Source organism: Grus americana, chromosome 5 (assembly GCF_028858705.1).
Source record: "Grus americana isolate bGruAme1 chromosome 5, bGruAme1.mat, whole genome shotgun sequence".
Lineage (NCBI taxonomy): Eukaryota > Metazoa > Chordata > Aves > Gruiformes > Gruidae > Grus > Grus americana.
Genome location: NC_072856.1, coordinates 33,450,503 through 33,474,234, shown reverse-complemented (window position 1 = coordinate 33,474,234; position 23,732 = coordinate 33,450,503). Strand labels below are relative to the sequence as shown.

Here is a 23,732-nt window from a genome sequence, read left to right as displayed (position 1 = left end):
CTAGACCCACAGTCCTGTTTACTGAGTTTGACGAATAATTATTTCACCTGTAGATGTGAAATGCAAAAATTTCATCCTGTTTCCTTTCTTTCTCTGTATATCTTTTCCTTAACTTCCCTTTCCTGTCATTGCAGTGCCAGCACCTGCTGCAACACCTCCACCCTACCCTCAGCTAAAATCTGGCTCCAATTTTAATATCAGTTTGAGGTATCTCTGCTTTCAATGCTCTACAGTGGGACCATTTTCAGATTTTTCATGACTTCAGATAGATATATCAATGAGTACTCGCTTCCTTTAAAAGTGTGACCTGCTACATCTTACCTCTGTGAACCACAAAGTAATATCCACGGGTCTCAGACACAAGGAAGAAATCAGTTGCCTTAGAACGCCAGAGAGCTGGCTGTTGGGTACAACAAATCCAGCGTGCATGTAGGATGCTGCTGAACCTGATCTCAGGGTCTCCAGTGATGTATCACACCTACATACACACACAGAGAGCAGTTCTTGGTCTGCAATGAAACATCCACTCCAAACATACTGATCTGGATCTTTCCAGCTCCACCTGCCACTGCTAAATGCCCACACAGTGCAAAGGTTTTCTAGAGTGGAAAAGGAGAGAGCAGGGAAAGAAGATATTCAGCTCTGGTTACAGAAAAAAGCCATCACACAACACAAAAGTATCATTCACTACCACTGAAACTCTATCTTTTATTTTAAGCCCTTCTTTAACGTTGAAGAGCAGATTTTACCGTACACTCTTCTCTGCTCCCTCATGGTCCTAGGCCTAGCAAAACAATAGTAGTGATTGTCCTTTGAACATCTTGAGACTACCCAGACATACAGAGCTGCCATTAGCTAGTCTTTCACTACAGCATATAATTTGGCCTTGTTTCCAACCCAGGCCCCCAGCCTGTTAACCCTTGCACTTTCCTCTTGGTGCTGACTCTGTCCGAGGCAGAATGATTCCCTTACGTGGAGTCAGCGTTTCTGCTGCATCCCCTCCTTTAAACTGACATGCATAGAGCACTGCTTGTGCTGCTCCCCCCAGCTATAGCCCTCTGCCAGACATAACTGTTAGCTAATCAGCCTTATTGTCCTAGGAAGTCACCCCCGGGGTGAAAGGCAAACAACTGTCTTGCAGGTTTGCAAAGAGAGGGGGTGGAGGGGTAACCGATTGCAGAGCTGGTAAAATGGGAAACATGCCCTCGGGTACTGTACACACGGAGCATCTAGGCTTCCAGCAAACAATGGCTAAGGAGGACAATGAAGGAAACCGACTGGAAATTACACACTTCCAAAGCCCTTGTAAGAAAACTAAAGCCACGTACAGCACTCAGCTCTACGATTAGGGTGCAGCAGGAGGAGCAGGCAGAGCTGAGAACTTCCCACCTCCCAACTCATCGTTCTTGATCCCCTGCTAGAGCAGCGGCAGGGCACTGCGGGTACAGATCCCACGGCCTTTCTTCCTTCTCGGAAGCACGCTGCTACTTCACCTCATTTTTGAAAGAGAAATTTTTTTTTTTCCCCCCTCTCCTGAGAGGAACCAAACCCCTTCCGAGCTCGTTTCATGGCTCCAGCGGCAGCAAGTCGAGCCACTAGATGGCACGAGTCAGAGCCGGACCTGCACAGGGAGGAATCCTGGCCCCGCTGCCGGCACACGTTCCTCCTCCTCACCTCTTTTGGTTTGCAACCGCAGGTGAACACCCCCACCGCTTGCGTTCCTTTTCTCATCTGTAAAGCAGAGATGTGAAGTGGCCAAGTATAATAATAAGGTTTATCTTCACAAACTGCTGGGATACCCTTGGATGAAAAGCCCTGTGTTAAATCGACAAAAATGTAATTAATAATAAAGAAGTGCCATAAACATCACAGAAAATACACTCTTATTTTGGGGGTGGGATGTAGCCAGTTGCAGAAATACAACTAATTGCAGTGCTCAGCTTCCAGCTGTGCCCTGTGCTGCACGCAGTTGCATGCTGTAGCGTAAGGCTTCCCCTGGGAGGAACATGTCCTGTGATAAGAGAAGCACAAGAAATCCTGGACAGGAAAAGAGCGATGGTGTTCTGTTTGGAGACTGACTGCTTGGAGAACAGAATGGGAGGATAACGTTTGGAAAAATAGGATTCTTGTGTTTGTGAGGGAGGCAAACAAAAGGATCACAGGGGAGTTCTACCCCAGGTCACACTTCAGCTGCCTCCCTCCCAGAGAGGAGTAGAAGCAGCAGTATTGCAGGAGACCCGAAGTACATGCTTTTTGTGATGCAATTGGCTTCTGGAGGATCAGATGAGCATCAGAGCTGGCACAAGACAAGGGGCAGGCACAGAGATGGTAGTTCATCTTGCTAGCAGCAAGCTGCAAGATCATCCTAGCCATACAGCCCAACTGCACCCCCAAGGCATTCAGGTTAGCAGAATAAAGGTAGGAGCAATGACAGATTTACTTGTAGATGCATCATGACTTCAAAGCTTTGTTCCTTTCAGCTTTGCAGGGCTGGGAACAGCAGCTTTCTGCCAGTTGGAAGGGATGATTCCCAGCTTTCTCATGGAAAATGTCAGATGTTGGAATATGCTGCCTGTAAAAGATATGACTTTAATACATTAAAGAAGTCTATTTACGGTTATTTTAAAGGGGAGCTTACATTCCTGTGCTCTGTAAGGTTGGAACTTAGGCACCTGATATGGATAAATAATTTGTTCCAACACAGTCTAAAAATGTTCTATTTTAAAAATAATCTGGTTTCTGAAATACATTAACAGGTCAGCCAAGTTTCAGACTATAATGCATTCCCTAAAGAGTCTACCAAGCAAGTCTGTCTACTGATCAAGATGCCTACTTGACTTGTAGATGCTACCTTCTCACAGGAACACAGGTATGACTTCAGTTTTCTTTAAACCTTTTGCTCTTCAGCAGAACATCAAATATTTTTAAGCAAAACAAACAAGCACACATGTTCCCCAATTTGTTTATCTCAACATCACGTGCTAGAGGAAACCTCTCAATTTGAACTGTTGTCATAAGTATAAAGGTTGTTATTCCCTTCTGCGGTCTATCTATACCAGTCTTTAACACTGAAACTGCCACCTGTCAAAACTCCCTCGTCCTTTTTTTTTTTTTCCCCCTTCACAGCTTCCATCTACCCCAGTCCCTCTTCTTCCCTTCTCAGGACTTTTCTACACTTCCTGACCACCAAGCAAGTATTTTATTCAGGCTGCTGAACTGTCTTTTTAACCCCTCTGCACCAACCTGTATGCCTTAAAACTACAAATTCCAGGTTGGGTTTTCTCCAAGTTGAGGTCAGACATGACCAACTTAAGAGTGGCACAATGAGTTATCCTTCATCAAAGAAATTAATTAAGTGTACACAGTTGTAGCTCATTTTACATGTCAGGTAAGGTCAAAACTTTAAAGCCCAGTGAAAAATGTACCTTTCATTTCCAACTCTATTGTGTGTCAAACAGGGCTGTGCTGCTCTGAAACCTGCTCAAAATTGTTAGGACTTCCTGATACAATAGTCTTGAGGTTTGGTTTCTTTCGTTGTTTTTTCTTCCTAAAGGAAAAAGAAAAAAAATCCAATCTGCTATTTATAGTCTGTCCTCTTTAAGAAAAAACATAAATGTAGTGACACAGCAGGAAACTTGGGTTCTTCCCCTCCGTACCTTTTAAGGGCTTAAGCTTTTTTGACACAGAAAAAGCCATGGAGGGGAGGGGGAATCATGTGCACAATAAAAATTTGGGCTTCAAAATCCCTTATTTCTACAGACATCTAAATTAATATACCAAAAGAAACAACTAAGAGCTGAGTAACTAGAGACTCAGCCTGTCCTTTAAAAAACTGGTTTTAGCTGCTAAAGATTCCTGTCCTTGCCCTTCAGATAAATATTGAGAAAACTGCCAAGTTCACATCTACCATAAACAAATCTTTTCCCAGAGAAAGATCAGATTTTGTATTCTTAGTATTTCAAAAGCTCACCTTTTCCTCACCTAAACACCTTTGTATATCTTAGGGGAACGAAGAGCCACTGCTTGCCACCTTGGAAAACATGTAAAAAAATTAGCAAGAGGTCTATTTCAATCAAGTCATGTTGCATTGGTAACACCACCCTACAATCTGCAGTCCTTAGTTACCTGCTGCTACATTTAGAAACCAGTGCTACTACCAGTTAACTTGGATGCAGCTGTGCTGGCAAAGATGTTTAAACCACTGCTATGCCAGCACAGAAAAGAAATAGTCATAGGTGTTTCTACACTAAACCACTATCAGTTCAATCATACCATTTAAATTAAGTTAAAAAAAATTACTTCTAACCAGTATTAATAGCAACACAAATCTATGGGTAGACTGGGCTTTAGGTTCAGAAATACGGTGTATGCATTTATGGCTGCAATCACAACATGGATTATAAACTTGCTTATAAGCTCAAGGTATTTGGGGGGAAGGGGAAGCTGGTTCTTTGGTTTATGTTCACCTTCTTGTAGCCACTGCTGACTCAATCAACAGAAAATCATGGAAGTGACATACAACAAAGAATCAAGAATTAATGCAGTTCACAAGATCTACGTTAGCTCTGTATTTAAACAATTTGCAAGGTAAGCATGCTGTGGTCAGAAGCATTCAAGTTTTCTGATAATTACACTTGCCAATCTCAAAAGTCCTAGGCTAGGCAGTGGACATTTTGGGGAATTTTTCGGTAGCATAACAAATTTACCAAAGCAAGCAACACTGACATTTAACACAGCTGAGCATACCCCGGCTTTCCCAACAGAGTCATATCTAGTGAGATTCCTCTGCAAAGTGTTTTCTATTTGTTCCTTGTGTTCTTTCTGAACTGCCAGCATACTAGGATGACAAAAGCCAAACATGCAAAGCACATGATTAGCAGTAATTTGCTTTAGAAAGGACATCAGGCTTGAGGCCTTAGATGCACAGTAGTAGTGTGGACAATATAGGAATGTCTGGAACTGTATTTCAAAAGTGACAAGTGATTTTCCCTATAGGAAGATTCCAACACCTACAGGCATTTAGTTGTTGGTTCTTCTGTTGAAGCGCTGGACAAGAAGCTATCACACAAATCTGTCTGCAAGGACTGCAAAAGACTACTATTTGCCATCCATTCAAACAGCCACTGATGGCCATAACAGTAAAATCCTATCCTGTCCTGTTAGTCAGCATCAGGTTCCTTACTTATGTGTCATAACTGGTTTCTAGTTTACATTTTGCTTGCTTCCATATGGGTACACCTTCAAATTAATTTCCTTGTGATCATGTTTGCAAGATTGTACAAAGTGAACAACAGCAACAGTAACATTACTAAATGAAACTGCAAAGTAAGCCAGAAAAAAGTTTTATTTTATTAGGAATGGTACATTTAAACACACGTAAGACTTTGGGATTAATTTACATATTTTTCCAAAAATGTTTCCCTTCTTTAACAATACAGAAGTTAAAAAAAAAAAATCTAATTCCAAATTAAAAGAACAAACAGTATTTGCAGTGGAAATTGCTATTAATCAAAACAACTGTGCATTCAAGAGATTTAAAGAAATTATCCTCTTTATGCTTTAACATGATTAACTTTTCCTGTCACAACTGACTACACTTTTCCTGGGATTTTTTTGCTGCTGTCATTACTAAAATAACCTTCCTTTCCATCAAGACTATTGCTAGTCATACACACATTATTCAGTATCATACTTCTGGGTATGAAAGCTATGTCACTTTTATAAACATCAAAAACATGGACATGCATATTGACATTTCTGTGCAGTTTTATGGAGTCACCTGTCAAATAAGGCCTCTACATACAATACCACATACTAGTGCATTACTGGAAAATTAGTATAATGGATTCCCAATAATCCTGACATCTGGATGGTACATCTAATTTTAACAGGAAATTCCAGCTTTCATTACTGGTTAACATTGTATTGATTCACTATCCAAGTGAGCAATATTGAACTGACCAATGTGTACTCTTGAAAGTCTGTTGCAAATTAAGCATATTATCAAGGTCATTTAAAGCTGGAACTTAAACAGCCTGTTAAGCCAAGCAATGGGGGGGGGGGAGTGAACTCTAAACTAAATTCAGCTGGTCCATTCATTCTCACACAGAAAAGTAGCCACAGAACCTTAAAGGAATAAAATCTATACTTCCTGTTCTCGGACTTAATACCAAGGACAAAAGCTAACATAGTATTTTGGAAGTCGAAGGCCTTGGAGGTGGAGGGGAAAGTGGGGGGCAGGAGAGGGAGAAAGCAGCGTATTGTCTCATCCCATTACCTCAGCATTATGTGTACATAATATATCTATGATAGAAATGTTTACTAATAGCACAGAAAAAAAAATAAAGACTTCCCACTCCAGACTTCACTGAAAGGAGAAAGCTAGCAGCCCCTCCTCACAGAGTGGCCTATTTGATGACAGGCACTTTGGCAACTTAAGAGGAGGTTACCCTTTCATCACGTTAACTCTTCCCCTCCCAGTTCTCATGTATAATTTGTCTTCAAGTCTTCAAGAAACTTGAATCAAATTAAATGCATTAATACATCTCTAAGAGCAGGTTAACTACGGCTATGAGCAGAGCTCGACCTAGAACGAGATTTTCTTTTAGAAGAAGAGGGAGACGGGGAAGAAGCTAACAAGCTGGAGCGGTGGCTTTTCTGCGAGTAACTTTTTTTAGGTGTACGACTGCGAGAACGAGACCGGGATCGAGATCGGGACCGGGATCGAGATCGGGACCGGGATCTGGACCTTGATCTTGACCTGGACCTGGACCGGCTGTCCGATCTGGAAGATCCTGTAGACCTGGACCTGCTGCGAGATCTTGAGTAACTCCTTGATCGAGATCTGCTTCTAGAGAAACACAATTAAGAGCTGTAGTCTCACCTCCTACTAAATTTAAAATACTTTCAGTTCTCAACTACTTTGTATGCACAGCACATCCCATCTGAGCACACTCTGCACTATTTCAGAGTGCTGCTAGATTTCTGTTATGCTCCACCACAACAATATCTTCTTGGGCCAAGGCTATGAGTAACTGCTAGCCTTGACACTCTCTGCTAGCTTCGCAAAATACGAAATGCCTGATAAAAGATGCCTCCTCCCTGCCCCTTGCCAGGAGGGGACAAACAAATTTTTAGCCATTCATCAAGAAAAGCACAGAGATGAAAATTCGTACCTGTGGTAGTTATTCTGTCTAGAAACGCCCATGTAAATTAGTTAGGGTTTCTTTCAAGATGCTAAAAAAGTCTCTAAAGGCATAGAACACCAGTACACTTTAAGGCCTGAGAGCTTAACACCTTCTCCAGCTGCACATCCCTTTTTTCAATGAAAAGAAATGGATTTATTTTTGAGAGAGACAATGAAAAAGCTGCAGCTAACATGTTTTTTTAATGACTAAATGGCAGACCTGTTTTGGGAATAATGCAAGCAAGCTAACTGGGGTTTTTTTTGACTTTCATGAAAAACTTGGTTTTCACAACTATTTGAGAGAGACTTCAGCTTTCAATTAAAAGGCTTTTAATAACAGAATTCATAGCTTTTTAAAAAGTCCTTTCACTTAAATATGAAGTTTTATCTTAAAAAAGACCCCAATACTCCCCAAAACCCCCTCCTTACTCTCATCTGAAAGTGTTCTATTTAGCTTATTTTCAGCAAGTTAGTTCTTATCTAAATCTGTTTACTCTGCTACAAAGTGGTTCTGTGTGGTGATATTTAGCTTGGGGCCAAAGAATTAGGTAATAAAACTTTGGAATCGATACTACCCAAATCTATGCCCTCAGCAGAATTTTATCAGGTCTGGGGACATACCTATGCCTTCTGTGATCTTCAGTCAGTTTAATTCTGCGTCCATTCAGCTCAGTGCCATCCAATTTTTCCAGTGCGCTCTTCATATCACTGTAAGATGCAAATTCCACAACCCTGTACGCCATCAGGAAAAAAAGAAAAAGTTTCAGAGAAACTGAAAAAGCACGGAGAACCAGTTTGGGCCTTTTTCAATCTGTTGATTCACAGATCGATGTTTTATCTTCTGAAAGCTAATTTTTACCTTGGTTAACAGGAAAATATGACACTAACAGTCCTAGCCATCCATACATCACATCTTTTTAAACATTACCAGAACTCTCATCTGCAATGAGATGGAGAAAATCCAGGAAGCTACACAAACCTGCACCAGCTGAGGAAGTATCTTTCAGTCCTCCACTAAACTGCATTCTAACGCTGTCCAGGAAACAGAATAAACTTGCAGACTCTCCTGCCCTATTTAGATTTTTAACAGTGAATAGAAAAATCCCCATTTTTTTTTTAATTTACTTTCCCCTCAGAAAAAGTCTAAGTTGCATTTGCTTGCAGCGGCCCTACAGCACCATTTTGCCAGCACAGACACTCTATTCATAATACTCTCCCTCTCTCCTGGTTTGTCGTGCAGGACCTTTGTATTCTGCAGAATTAAGAATGAAGAGGAGGCAGCTAGGTATTCCCTATGGAGATTGGTTATGTTCATTTCCCATGACTTCGATTGTTGAACCAGTGCAAAGCAGCCACAGACAAGAGGTATTTTAGCCTCAGGAGTCAGATCATAAATGATTATACATAAATAAGTTGAAGACAGCAGAACTCAACTGTTGAAAGGTATTCTCCCTTCCCTTTCTGCTTTGACACACCGTCTTCCTGGTAGAGAGTAGAGATTGAGTTCAATACCACTTCTGAACTCCTACTTACTGACAATTTGTGGGTTGTTATTAGTTTTTTAACTGCAGAAATTTCAGCATCTAAGCCACACCACAGATTTAATTTCTTTTATATTACAAGGATAATCTTGCCTTCAACAGTTTCAGTTATCATACAGATTTAGACACAAAATGAACTTACCCTTCATTCCTGTTGTTTCTGTGTGCATCCACATAGGTCACCTCCCCTGCCTTTCTCATGACATCTTTCAAGTCCTGCACCAAAAGTTAACATTTTAGCCTTAAACAGGACACAAATGAGTCAGCTAGCAGTAAATAATACCGCCCTAAAACTTTCTCCACTAGAACTGCTTAATGCTTTTATATTTGTATATATAAATACATATAATTTAGAAAAAAGTTTCTGAAACAGCCTATGTAATAGCAGCTGCATATAAAAAGGATCCCTCATTTTTACAACTACAGTGAATAAAATACTGCTTTCAAAATAATCCTGCATCCCAAAACCAGCTGTTATGAAAACACAATGCAATACTTAAAATACCAACATATGCACTGAAATCAGAACTATAACAGATGAAAAGCAACGTAGTATTAAAGGCAAATTTTCATGACTAACACCCCAGTTAAATGACAATCCAATATACATAGACAAACTCATTCTATATGCTCACCTCCCCCAACTTCACAGCAAAATTAAAAGCAAAAAGGTGTAATTACTATATAATTAATAATTTTACAAAGGGAAACATTTTTCCTTATATTTCACTTGAATATCTGTCACACTACAGTGCCACTTCAATAGACAGCCTTGTATTTAACTTAATAGAGGCTAAGCACGCAGACACTATAAAATTACTTGCTCAGCAACAGGATGAAGTACAAATAAATAATGTAAAAGGTCACTAAAAAGCTAAACATTTGTATAAATTAAAACAGTACTTTTACCAAACAGTATCTGGTATTTTAGAATCCCAGACTACTTACCGCAACATGCCACAAGTGGCAGATGATATAAGAAGGTACCTTAAGCAAAGAGTTGCTTGTCCAATACCTAGCTGGCCAAGAGGAACTCTCTTACATGAGAAAGGCAGAGTGATGGCTCATAGCAATATGCTTCACGGAGGTACCAGAGGCCCTGAAAGCACTGGACATAGTCTCCAGTCTCCAGAAGTGGCTAAAGAACCCGAGGATGATCTGTGCTAGCCAATCGAGATCAAACCCAGGCAAACCAAGATCTAGATCGCCAAAAAACAGGAGTGTCATAGGAACCAAAAGGAAAATTCAGAACAGGCCAAACCCTAGAATTTCAGCCACTAGAAAACCCCCAAATCTTTGGTTCTTTTTCCTCCACACAAAAAAAATGAAGGCTAACCAAATCAAGGTTGTTAGAAGAGGTTCAAAATGCACTTGGTTAGAAATACGCTTAAGGAAGAAAAGACTACAAAACAAAAAGCCAAGAAAAACTTTAGAACATTTGCCACAGAATGTAAGAAGGCTTAGTTTTATCTAATCTTTTAATTAAAGTTCAATAGCTTTATTTTAAAAACTAACATATGCAAAGTAGTAGCTATTTTCCTTGTTTCACATGTGCTTTACACAAAGAAACCTTAATAGTAAATGAAAAACAGGCCCTACAGCACCATTAGAAGTAATACTTTAACCTCAGTATGTTTCTCCCAATTTAGAGACGAAGAACAAAATTTTGGCTCTGCTCAAGTCAACCAGACCAAGACTGGTAAGTCAAAAGGAAGTTAGAAAATGTTAATCTACATAATTATTTTCTAATTCAATAACTTCAGCTTTAAAATTGAGGCCCCAACAGACTTGCCACACTATACGCTCAATCCTAAGGATCATCATCATGAAATATCATTTGTAATAGTAATGCGTGCATGTGTTATAAAAGCTCAACAAAGCATTTGCTATTATTAGTGGAGTATTTTAAAGTTATCTGGTTTTACTTAACCAGTGGAACAGTCAAATTTTATCCTAAGTTTACTGTTCTCGTTCACCTTGAACAGCATAAGAATACCCTGTTGTTCTTAGCAGCAAAGGAAAATAAGGTACAGGACAATCATCAATAGGAAAAACACATATTAAAAATTATGTCTTGATGTAACAGAGATCTACTTTCCCCAAATGCTTGAAAATTCACAGATATTGAAGAACTAATGAGGGTGGTTGGAAAGCTCTGAACATGCACAAATATATTTGCTAAAATAAGGAGAATTCTGACAAGTTGTCTACTACTACTTAGATATGAGATTATCTATTAACAATATAGTCAACAATTTAAGGAAACTGATTTGAATACAAATTTTTTTTGTGGTTTGTTTTGTTGTATTTTTTTTAATATCCCAACACAGTAACTTTTAAATGAAACAGAAGTTCTCAAAGCATGGGGATCTGCACACGCCAAAGATGAAATTATGCGCCTAAGTTTTAGAGCAAGGTTCCGTTATCGATTGTGCTTGCTAGAAGCTCAGGGATTAGAAAGGAAGAATAATGCCCCTACTGTTAATGTATTAGCTATTTTAATCTGTTGTGTAAGTAGCATAGTTAAAAGAAGTTAAAACACTATAGTCAGTATCAAAGCACTACAGCTTCAAAACTAAATAAGGCTTGCACATGGATGTTAGCTTCAAATGATTTCTATTTAGGTAGGTATCAAGAAGTAAAGTCTCTTATGCTAATTTATATATTTATTTATTTAAGAGGGTCATTAAAACATTTAATTAGAAACCTAAAGATTCATCAGCAGGAAATCTGAATTGTGTGGGCTTCAGTCTAAAATGGTAAGTACACATAAAGCCATTATAAATATACACAAGTAAAAGGAAGTTACAGCAACAAGCATGAAACTTTTTTTCAAGTTATGAATTTAACACTAAACAGCATTATAGGATTCACTCTCCTTAACACTCCGTTTTAGCTTACTTCTCTGGTCCCTACAGCTGTTTCCAAGTCCTGTGTTTTATAACAATCTCTTCATATACATAACTGCATAGCATACCCAGAAGACATTTACATGAAATCCACTTGCTCATCACATCAACTCAGAAGTTGGTTTTTTTTAGTTATTCAATAATTAACACAACTGAACAATTATGAACCTTTTGAACCTGTCATGCAGAAGATAAACAAACCTAGTTCAACTGTTTATCTGCATGGATTGTACCCAAGCTCTTATGAAACACATCGGTGGAGCCCCAGGCAAGCCAAACAGCCTCCTCATGTGGATTTAGCTGCAAGACCAAGGCTTTGAACATTCAACATGTTCTACTGCATCTTTCAGTACGCTAATTAAAGTCTCTTTATTCAAAGAATATAAAGGTTACTGAACAAGACTAAACTCTATTATTCACTCACCTTTTCCAAATAGCATCTGTTGCTATGCCCTTAGAAAGTTAACTTTCCACAGACTGTATACTACACAGAACACAACTAAAGGAATGGATTATATGGTTATTCTGCTAAAACCCAGCTAAAAATTAGCAAAACTTTAGCAAGGGGTGAAAAAAAAAAATAAAGGTTGTAAGAAAGCTTCAAAAGACGATCAGTGAAAGTTTGGGGTTTTTAAAAAATATCTACATTAAGCATACTTTACACAGTAGCTTTCTAAAGATTCCTTTTATTAATCATGCATTACCAGACTTCTCAATCATGCATCATGTGACAAAAATACGTTGCAAAACATAAGAAAAGACCAGAAATTTCACTCAAAACAAAGGCATGCACTTCCAGGTGTAACAATACAAAAGGATGACATAGTTTGAGTGAATGCTATGCTTCAGTAATTTACAAACAATCTGCAGTCTTCGAAAGTTTTATCAATTGGTAAATGTAAGCAAGCAAAAATCAGTTCCTAACTACAAAATCTAGTTATAGAACTATTTGTACAGCTGTGAAACAAAAGTCTTCTTTAAGTGTTTGAATGCTGATTTTTAGCAATCACTGAAGCTTTTTTCCTTATTTTTTTTTTATTCAGGTTACATATTTATGATGGCTTTATTAAGAAATTAGGCTGAGAGCAGTCTACTTACAGGGTAGGAAAATAAGGTGTAAAAAAAGGTAAGATGTTAACTCACCTGCCAGCTGATACGGGATGAAAGGTTTTCAACTATGATCCTGTGTTCAGTACGAACAGGAGGTCCATACCGGCTAGAAGAGTTCAGAGGGGAGGGGGAAAAAAGGAAAAAGTCTCCAGTGTAAGGAATTTAGAACTTAAGAAATCTGATGTTTTCTATAGTATGCTGAGAGATTTAAGTATTTTCCTTGTTGCTGGACTGCAGATTTGATTCTCCCTAGTCAAGAATATATTTAAGAATCCACTACAAGCTGCTACGAGGGGATTAAAAAGGATTTTGATGAAGAACTTTATACCAAGGCAGTCAATATAGCTGCCATTTTTTCTAGATACACTGAAATAAGTGCCTAGTAGAATGTAAAGAACATAAAGAGAATTAGTTTAATTTTGGTATTTGACAGGCTTGGCTCACACATACGGTTTTGGAGGATATTCATGTAAAGGGCAATTTTATTTTCTTTTTTTAAGCTGGTAGCATAAATTCTGCTTCATGTCAGGGATACAGAAGGCACAATTTAAAGGCATCTCAGTTCATGCTTCTAAATTCCAAATCACTTGTCAGTATTTATAAATGCCACCATGGCCTATATCAGATATTTTTGTGGGTAGAAATATTCTTATTTTGGTAAAATGAGAGCTAGGTAACTGGTTGCCCTGAAATAACTGTGGCAGTTTACAGATCCTGAATGAAAGTTAATGTTTTTCACTTAACCAAAAATTAAAGACCATCTAAAAGTGAAAACGTGGCTTGAAAATGTTCATACAGAAGACATCTGGAAAGAATACTACCCTTGCAGGTCATTCTGCTCCCAATCCTAGTCATTCTGAATCCAAAGGGATCTGAGTATGGCAGCCTTTTGATAAGTAATGCAGGATTCTAACAATGGCACTACTTTGTATTACTACAAAAAGATTCAAGAGTCAAGAACACTGACCTTAGAGAAAATTATTCTTATCTTCTCCTCCCATAGAAACTCAATCCTAAATTGTGCGTATTGATTTGTACACTGAAGCATAGGCAGTTTCATTTCAGTGCATACCTCAAAGTGTCCCAATTTTTTTCAGAACATCCAGATCTTCCAGGCATTTAAACAGAGGTCCCAGAGTCCCAAAACTGGCAGGCTGAGTCTCATTTTTCCATTATTGCAAACCGCAGTCTCTTCCTGTCTGGCATCGGCAGTCTGACGTCATGAACATGACTACAACGTCAGATGCCCACGACCTTCAATCACACTTCCTACTTTAAAAGTCCACTTTTAGCCTGGACCTCGGACCAATTATACCGCATCAAGGTTACTGCCACTAAAGAAAAAATAATCTAATTAGCATACTTGCATATGCAAATTAGATGTTCCAAACACTGGTTTGTAACTGGCAGCAATTCTGACTTTGAAACAAATGCAGAGGTTTATGTCAGTTAAGTCTTCATCTTTCTTCAAACTCTACTCTGCATAGGCCACAGCTATAAATGTTTCTACAGATTAAATTATTCCATACATATTTACTTCACACAGGTAGATATAAAAGTACATAGATGTAATGTGTATTTGTCTGGTGGAATATATGCAAATCTGCAGAACTTTCACAACTCCATGGCAAGTTGGCACAAGGTTTGCCACCGGCTCAAATCACTGAAAGTGAACAATTCCAGAAATACTGTATGTCCACTACAGGTATTCTAGATATGAGCTATGTCCTGGTTTTCAGATTCCATTGTCAGACAGAGGCTCTCCTTCAGCAAGGCACTTGCTTTCTCAAATACAGTTCCTTTTGTATGCTGTGCTGAAGTAAGCATTTTGGTAACCATACAACTGGAAATGTGAAAGCTTGGTTAGATAGTAAATACCTTGAACTATTGCTCTACAATAATTCTACTTAGCCTGTAAGCTTAGTTTAACGACAAAAGCCTCAAAAGAGCAGCTCTGGCATTTTTCTTGATTTAGTGTTAAAAACAGCCAATCCAACTGCAGCATTACCCCTTCACATCGTTTACACAACAGTAGGAAGCAAGACCAATGTAGTGCCTACAACATGGAGAGGGAGCATTTCATAATAGGTTTGTGAACCTCTGCGAGCCAGTTAAACTGCTTTAAAATCCATATTCTCCTCAGCCAGAGGAGGTAAATAATAGTAATGGACCTCCAAGGTTTAAGAACATAAAACTTCTTTCGTGAAGCTATACAAGGAAACAGAGCTGGATCCCTAACTCCAACCACAAGAAGAAAACAGTATTTCAGTACAGTTCTTCAGTTACTGTGTTTGTAAGAAACAGCATCCAGACCACCTACCTAGATCCACTCTGCGACTGGTAATAACTGAACCGTTGTGGGAATCTGCCCCTTCCTCTTCGGGCTCGAGCATGCTCAATTGTAACCCTTACGAGAGGAACAAAACAAAACAAGCAAACAAAAAATAAAATGCAAACTTTAAATATTTGACACCGACTTAAATCTTTCAACTAGAAGCACATGCATGCAAACAAGAATCATCTTGCCCTTGCATGATTAATAACACAGTCACTGGCATTTCTTAAAGAGCCAGAACAGCAGTATTCTGTCTCATTCACCTCCTTCAGACTTTCATGAAAATTGTCATGGGTCTGTAATTCAGATTGAAACAATTAAATTTGCTCAGCCGAAGCCCAAGAGTAATCACAGAGGGACAAAGAGTACCAAAATAAGTAACAACAATCTAATGGCCTAAACCCAGCTTCCATAATCAAAATAAAAATTACTGTAACATACAATGATTATAGTCCACATTGTTGCAAATTGAAGAGCTACACTCCAAAGGATGAGAGGCTATCATCAACTTATTTTCTGAAGTCAACAGACAGATAAATAACAAATAAACAAGTTCAATTCATTTTTACTAATATTTCTAGCGACAAGACCTTGAGTTAGTTTTGAAGTGGAAGTAAGTGAAGGAAACAGCCCTGCTCCAAACCACCCCTCTCCAGTCCCAAACTATCTTTGCCTTCTCTAAGACTGTAGCCAGGATCCCAATTAATCTCTTTAGATAAAGTTATGGAAGGTGTATCCCACCACAGAGCCACAGGAAACAGGTATCAGAGCACAAACTAATGCACTGTATTTGGATGCAAAGCACTTTTCTTTTCTTAAGAGAAATTATGGTATCAGGCTTACCTTTCATCACACAACTCTTTACCATTTAGTTCATAAATTGCATCATCAGCATCCCTGTGGTCTTCAAATTCCTAGAAAGAAAACAGGAATAAAAAAGTATTTTACCTCATAGTGTGCTCAAATGCTGGAAAACATGTTTTTTTAATAAATCTTACATTTCTGCAGCAAGTATCAGCCAGAACTTTAAACAAGGAAGCTGATTCCTAGTACGTTTACGACTGAAAAGCCAAGATGTTCCCATTCATGACCATTTCTTCTCCCTCCATCCCACAAAGTCCTTTTGCCTCCCTCAGTTGTTTCAGTATAACTATATAAAATAATCAAATGATCTGGTTTATTACAGAAATCTCTCAAATACTTTTTGGGAGAGAGGTGAGGAGATTACTTGAAGGCATATAGTTTAAAACACAGCCCTACATACAGGGAAATCCTTTGTAACAGCTCGACCTGATCAAGTGCAAATAAAAGCAAGAGAGCTGTGCACTCTCAAAGCCCTCTTAAGAGTTTTGGGGCTGATTCAATTCTTACTGAATTGGCAAAGAAAGAGTAAACCAGAAAAAAAGCCCTTCTGATTTTTTTCTGAGCAAATTCAACTCACTAGTCTGGCAAAAAGGTGCTTGTTTAAGAGTAAGAAACATAAGCCCATCTTCAGCACTGGCTACCTGAGGGTCGGGATCAGCTATAATATGCAATTCCATATACTGTTGCAATGGAATCTGTCACTTCGCTTTTGGCAGCAATGCTGCTTTAGTCAGCCCGAGTAGCCTCTGCCCACTATCCAGCCCACTGGTTCTTGGCAAAGCTGCTTGTACAGCTCTTCAGAAAACTAGGTCAAGAAACCTATCCAGATGAAAAACAGCACACTTTGTGCAGGAGGTAGGATGAAAAAGACAGTGTTATTTTTCAACTAGTTTATCTTCCCAGGTAGGTTCATTACATGGCTGAACAACTGTAACATCATGTGAGGCAAGGGGAGAAAGGAAAGAAATAAAGCAGTGAGAACAAGTGGCTGGGTAGGGACTGCTTGAACCAACAGTGTGGATGGAGAAAAAAAAATAATTGTAGAACTGCAACTTGAGAGCAATAAACAACAAAGAAGCAGCTTCTCAAGTTGAAGAAAGCATTTGCACAACTATAAACAGCTTTTCAGAAGCAATACCGGTTTAAGCAATCTTCCTCCTTCTGCACTGAAATCTTTTCACTACCAAGTGAAACATCACACATCCTTGCATGATGATGCAAAGATTATCTTGAGAAAATTCATTTAGGCCCAGCATTTAAGAGTGTCAACAGCACCTACAACTCCCATGATTTCAGCTAGTGTCTAAAACTGAATGACTGCAAGTCTATCTAGCTTTACATACTAGCTTTGTGGTCTGAAGTTTGAAAACATTCTGCACCAAAGTCTACAAAATTTAAGTAAATATAATTCATTTCAAAGATCAAGCAATGATTTCAAACACAATGAAATATGCTTTTAACACTACAACAATGTTCAATCAAAATCACTTGGGTTTGTAAGAGGTTTTATAAATACAGATTTTAAATAATCAAAACCAAAGTCGAACTGACAGCTCATGATAAGTGAGGTTCCACAAAAGTTAATGCTATTCAATATATTCATAAATGATCTGAATGACAGGACTGAGTGCACCCTCACCAATTTTGTGGCTGGCACCAAAGTGGGAGGAGAAACAGATATACCAGAAGGAAAAACCACCACACAGACACACCTTGACAGGCTGAAAGATTAGGCCAACAAGAATTGCAAGTTTTAACAAAAGATAAATGTGAAGGCCTGCACCTGGGATAGAACAATTCTAAGCCACAGAACAGGCTGGAGTCTAGCTCTGCTGAAAAGAACGTGAAAATCCTTGTGCAGAGTCAGCTAAGCACGAGTCAGCAGTGTGGCCTTGCTGCAACAAAAGCAAACTGTGTCCTGGGCTGCATCAGTAAGAGTACAGCCAGCAGACCAAAGGATGTAATTATTCCACCCTACTTGGCATTTGTTAGGCCACACCTGGAACACTGTGTCCAGTTTTGATCCGTCCAGCTCAAGACGGACACTGAAAGACTGGAGCAGGACCAGCAGAGGGCCACCAAAACTGATCAGAAGGTTGGAGAACAAAGAAGGGTTGAGAGCGCCGTGTTTGTTCAGCCTGAAGAAAAGGCAGCTCAGAGGGGATCCAGACAGAGTCTTCCAAAACCTAAAAGACAGTTACAGAGATGATGGAAGTGCTTTCCTCACGTGGGTGCATAGCGACGGGATGACAGGTAAAGGCGGGGAGGGGGGGGCAGGGAGTTTTGTTCAGATGTAAGGAAAAAATTCTTCATCAAGAGAACAATTTAACTTTTTAGACAGAGTTATGGGACAATTATTCAAGCTTATTAGTAAGCTTTGAAAAGAAAATACTTCTGCCTAGGAACTGGAGAAGAGAGGAAGGAGGGCTGGCTGACTCATGTACAGGAGTTGAACAGAAGCTGTTCCTGAATGAGTCAACGGCCCTGCCCAAAAAGAGAAGAGGAACACTCAGGGAAGGGCGATTGAGAAAGAGCGGCAATTGGAAAGGACACACTAAATAAATTCAGGGTCATGTCTGTATCAGCCATTTACCTCCAGACTTTAGGAGGCAGGTATTTATCCACTGGCAGTCAACAAGAAGTAGCTCATACTGCAGAGCAATCAGGAACCAGCATGTGTAGGAGTCAAGAAGTAATACTCGTATTAAACTAAAGCAGGCAAAGCCTGGCTATGTTATTCCTTTCCCATAGCTTCACCCAAGGGATTGAGCTTGGCAGAACAAATGGCATGTAACCCTGCCATAGTGTGAGGGCAGTATCAACCTTTCCAGTTTAAACTCAGTGCTGCACAACAGCTAATTCTCAGTTCTCAGGTGATAATAGTTAACAAACAGGCTGATCCTGAGTCAGCTTGGGAACCTGTAAAGCTGTAAAAATTGGAACAGTTTAGGAGCACAGAGCTCTAGAAAGCAGTGGTAGGAAACTAAGATTCAATGAACCGTGTATTTAATTTAATAGTCTAGCAGACACACACACCCTGTGAACATTTATTGATGGTGAATATGCCGAACTTCAGCTGCACAAGGGTTAAAAGCAGTGCTGCTTAAATCCAACAGCAAGCACCTATTATAGCTGTTGTCTCAGCCAACTACTTTGCTTTTATGTGAGGCCATTATTCAGAAATATGACCAAGCAGACTAGAAGGAGTGAGAGAGGAACATAAGTGGTTCTGTATAAACTTTTCTCCAGGTCAAGACTTTGTCAAGTTTTGTAATGCCGTAACATGATATTTATACTGTCTTCAGAAATAAGGGATAAAACTTAAATCCATGGAAGATAATGTATTTAATGTAGCTAGAATATTACCAAGACTTTGAGTAAAACCTGGCCAAAACCAGGTAAAACTGTAATCCCAATATCAGAAAAGCAGTCTGAAACGTGTATTAATATTTTCCATTTCCCATTGGAACACTACTCTCTTAAGCATCCTCCCTTCCTTGACATCAGACTACCAAGGCTAGTACCTGCAAGCAAGAGAAAGGAAAACAAGGTATTACTTACCACAAATCCAAATCCATTTTTTAGATGGATTTCTCGTATACGTCCATATCCTTTGAAGAATTTCTCCACATCCCGTTCCCGAGCACGTGAGCTTAAGTGTCCAACAAAAACACGGCAGCCACTCATCTTAAGGTTGATGCTGACAAAGAAAACAGCATTGTTTATCAAATTAACAAAATACGGTGATTAAGATCATTTTCACATCTCAGAAATCTTGGTTAAATAGGATTTGATTTTATCGTCCTCCAGGTATATACATGTTAAAAACCCAACTCTCTATAGCCAGAGAAGTGAGAAAATCCTGTCTGACTTCTGGCAGAACCTACACAGAACTCCCAGTTTTGTCCTTTTTAGTCATATAACCTAAAGACTTCTTGTATCTGAAATAACGTTTTTGTTTGCTGTTAGACTATTAAGGCTTTTGTATCACAGAGCATGAAAAACCCCACTCTATAAGCTCCAAGACGAATTTACTGGGCTAACAACAGTTAAAAAAAAAGAATAAAACTGGTTTATGTTATTATTCCAATGATTAGCATAACATTCTCAAACTTTTGCTTTCACCTAAAAGAACTGTTACAATAAAGGTTGTATTAACATTCAAAAGATAAACAGCAGTCATTACTTTGATTTGCACTAACTATAAAATACCTTAACATTCTATCAAGTTATGAAGAAAAATCATTTTGTTATTATGATATTTCAACAATGGCAAAACCAAAGGCTATTTCAGAAACTCAGATTTTAAAAACTATCTACTGATCCAGGATACATAATTTGAGATATTTTATGGAAGCTCTATTGTTTACCTTGAGTATGTAACTTTTTCAGTTTACGCAATTTAGAAAATTTTAAGTTCGTGTAACTGGAAAATATTAATTATTTGGCTCACTCCAGTGAGCTTGCTGTCATACAAAAACCAAAGAATCCAAGTTCTATGGAGTGGAAATACAACGTGATCTTATACTGGAATACTGGGCTTTAAAGCAGACAGAGTAAACAGAACACATATCACTTTAGCTGTGACAGTAGTTCAAGACAATATGAATTAATGAGATTTACCTTCTGTGTTAATACCTGTTAGTTTTCTATTGATTAGCTTCTTTACTGGGGCTCAATGTACCATCAGAGAAGTGCCGGAACTTTGGAAGACAGGCTATAGTGCTTCTTATGGGGCAAGGGGTAGAAGTGTGACAGCACTTAGATTAGCCTAAACTGTCCGGGAACCACGATCTGAGGTGGTAGGTATTTAATTGCTTTCATGTGAGTTTTGTGCTTCCCCCACAAGGGCCTATGCACGGTGCCCTTTGAAACCATTCCCTCCTTTGTGCTCACACTTGCATTTTTATGCCCACATAGAAATCCAGCTCAGACGACTGATTCAGCTCCCTCGCAGAGCAGCTAGTCTTCCTACAGATTGCTTCCCTGATAAACCCTTACCACACAAACACTAGCAAGGCCAGCAGTGGGTATTAAGGGAAAGACAGGCCTTTGCTGAGGAAGGACAGACTTACATAACCATGTGCTTTAAAACACGGTAACAACAGTCACTCTCGCAACAGCGCTCATTTTGGAAACAACATAGATTTGACAGATTAAAATGACTGCCTAATTGCTGTACAATACTTTTAGTTCTTAGTTCTAGAAAAACACGGTGAGGAGAAGAACAACAGAAGGAAATATTCATGGAGTGGATGGACTTGACTGCCGGAGAAACTGTCACAAAGACAGACGTGCAAACTATCTGTCCATGCATTATTTACTCAAACATCAGGGAGCACAATGGATGTGAGATCTGTATCAACACCTGCAAGTCGCAGAGTTTCACACGTTGTTCCTAGCACAATGCAACCGCGTTTGCTCACTGGTTGCTCACAAGATACCACATACCGGCGGAAAAGCCCTCGGGAATCATGGGCCCGCAGCGAAAGACCATCTGCTCGTTCGTCTTTTTGAGAAGTCGAGACGGGACAGGGCTGCGCTAGACTCTCCGCCTCCCCAAAGCAGGACGACCCTCTCCTTGGGTTCACCGTCACGGAGGCGTCGATCCACCCAGTGGCGATCGCCCCTCCGGCTCTTGGCGGCGAAAAGCTTTACACTCACCTTCAAGCCCCGACGGCTCCCAGCCATCCCTCCGAGCAAAACAGCCAGGATCAGCCCTCCCCTCCGCAAAGCCCCGGGGCAGCGACGAGGCGCAGCGCCCTCCGCGGCCTGCTGCCGTCGCGCCTCGATTATCCAACCGCCAGCGGCCCCCCGCCGAGCGCCCGGGCCAGCGGCGCCAGCGAGGCCTCCGAGAGGAGCTTCCTTCCCCTCAGCCCGGCGCCGCCACAAGAAAGGCCAAGCCCGTCCCCGCCCCGCAGCAGCGCCCGGCTGCAAGAAGCCTGCTCGCAACTCGACGCCCGACCCTCCCCCGGCCCTCCCGCCACCGAGCGAGCCAAGGAGGGGCATACACTCACCGTCGCCGAACGCTGAGTCCTGCGGGCCGCGAGGAAACGGCTCTTCCAGGCCGCGGCGGCAATGGCTGCCTTGTTCCTACGAGAGACCAACACCGCCGCGCGCCCCCAACGGATGCTGCGCAACCGCCAACGCCCGACTCCAACTCCCAGCGTGCCGCGCGGCGGCCCCGGCCGCGCCCCACTCCCGGGGCGGCCCCCCTGCAGGCCGGGAGATGTAGGCGCTGGGGCCGGCCTGGCGCCGCCGCCTTCCGGGCCCTATCGCAGCTCCGCCACTCGGCTCAGGCAGCTTCTTTCAACGGGCGTTGTGGAGGAGTTTTGCGGGGATGAGGGTTCCCTAGGGGGGCGGCTCCTGGCCGGGAGGAGAGGGGTGCCGGAGGGTGTGGCGGGCGGGGCAGGCTGCGGTCCTCTCAGGGCGAGCTGGGAGGCTGGGGCCGTTGGGTCAGAGGCCGAGGGAGCTCCTGCCACAACCAGGCCCAGGCTGCGCGGTAGGAACGGGCTGGGAGCCAGCGCTTGCCCTGGAGCACCCTGACATCAATCACACTCTTTTCCCGATGAAGCGATGCTGTGCCTCTGCATCCCTACCAACCCGCTGCCATCACCCGGCCATTCTACTTCGTGCTGAACTGTCTGTGACTTGACCAAGGCATGGCAAAATAGATGGGTATCTGTGCAGGTTAACAAGTGGAGGAGCAAAGGCGCATGTCCAAAGAGTTCATGTTTGGATGAAGTGTTACACGTTAGCTCAGCAACTAGAGTTCTCCTGCCAACAAGCGTTCGCTGCGGCCAGCCCCTACCTACCACCTTGTCCTCCTCTTCAGTACGCAGAATTGTGCTGCTGTGGATAAAACCTCAATACTGTTACTGTCGCTGACACCAGGGGGAAACCTTGGGTGGGGAAAAGCGGCTAGTGAAGATACAGGCTTGTACGGAGCTGCTAGGCACATGCAGTTTTTCCATGCATATACGTGCAGCATACTACTATTCTGGTTTATCGGTGTCTGAGATGTACTCATTTTAGGGAATTCTTGAGTGTAATTCATGACAGCTCACAGTATGATGATCCAGATAAAAATTGTCCGTTTCTTCAATATAGCATAGCTTGTTAAATCTCCACCGTCCAGACACTTAAAATAATAGCTACAGTTTGTTTTGCCCATTTTTCCCCCTTGTCTGACAGCATCATGCCCGGATTTCCTGATTTAACCTGGAGTAAATATCTAAGTTACTTTTATGACATTGTAGGTTAGATTCAGGCATCATTCAAATTTCTTGCCCTCTAATTATTATTCTTTAGGATAGAGATAACCTATACATTCCACATCCATAATAAACAGAATCATTTAGGTTGGAAGGGACTCCTTGAGATCATCTGGTCCAACTCCCCTAGGTTGCCCAGGACCATGTCCAGTCAGATTTTGAATATCTCCACAACCTCTTTGGACAACCCAATCCAGTGTTTGACCACCCATACAGTAAAAAAAAAGTGCTTTCTTGTGTTTAGATGAAATTTCACAGGTTTTAATTGTCAGTGGATACTACTGAGAAGAGTCTGGCTCCCTCCTCTTCATTCCCTCCCATCAGGTGTTTATATACGTTCAGCCTTCTCCAGGCTGAACAGTCCCAGATCTCTCAGCTTCTCCTCACATGAGAAATCCAGTCCTGTAGTCATCTTTGTGGCCATGTGCCGGACTCACTCCAGTAAGTCCATATCTCCTTTGGACTGTGGAGCCCAGCAGAGGACACAACACTCCAGGCGTGGCCTCACCAGTG

At 40.9% G+C, this 23,732-nt stretch overlaps 1 protein-coding gene and 1 long non-coding RNA gene across 7 annotated transcripts; one reads left to right on the top strand and one right to left on the bottom strand.

Annotated features, from left to right (window-relative positions):
- The first annotated feature begins 2,242 nt into the window (after positions 1–2,242).
- Positions 2,243–4,549, top strand: LOC129207468 (uncharacterized). Its single transcript, XR_008577450.1, has 3 exons — positions 2,243–2,418; positions 2,757–2,869; positions 4,477–4,549. It is a non-coding gene; the product is annotated as an uncharacterized LOC129207468 (long non-coding RNA).
- Positions 4,550–5,326: 777 nt separating this feature from the next.
- LOC129207321 (serine/arginine-rich splicing factor 5-like) lies at positions 5,327–22,100 on the bottom strand. Of its 6 annotated transcripts, XM_054828080.1 has the most exons (10): positions 21,963–22,082; positions 21,610–21,638; positions 19,507–19,645; positions 17,945–18,131; positions 15,925–15,995; positions 15,067–15,153; positions 12,780–12,852; positions 8,870–8,943; positions 7,808–7,918; positions 5,327–6,850 (listed from the first exon to the last, which is right to left on the bottom strand). In XM_054828080.1, the coding sequence occupies exons 3-10, from the start codon at positions 19,521–19,523 to the stop codon at positions 6,559–6,561; spliced, it is 912 nt and encodes a 303-aa protein (XP_054684055.1). In that variant the 5' UTR covers positions 19,524–19,645; positions 21,610–21,638; positions 21,963–22,082; the 3' UTR covers positions 5,327–6,558. The 6 variants fall into 6 exon arrangements, with proteins under 6 accessions (XP_054684055.1, XP_054684053.1, XP_054684054.1 ...); XM_054828078.1 differs by lacking the exon at positions 21,610–21,638 and having other exon boundaries at positions 21,963–22,100; XM_054828079.1 differs by lacking the exons at positions 21,610–21,638; positions 21,963–22,082 and adding an exon at positions 21,397–21,535.
- Between the last annotated feature and the right edge of the window lie 1,632 nt (positions 22,101–23,732).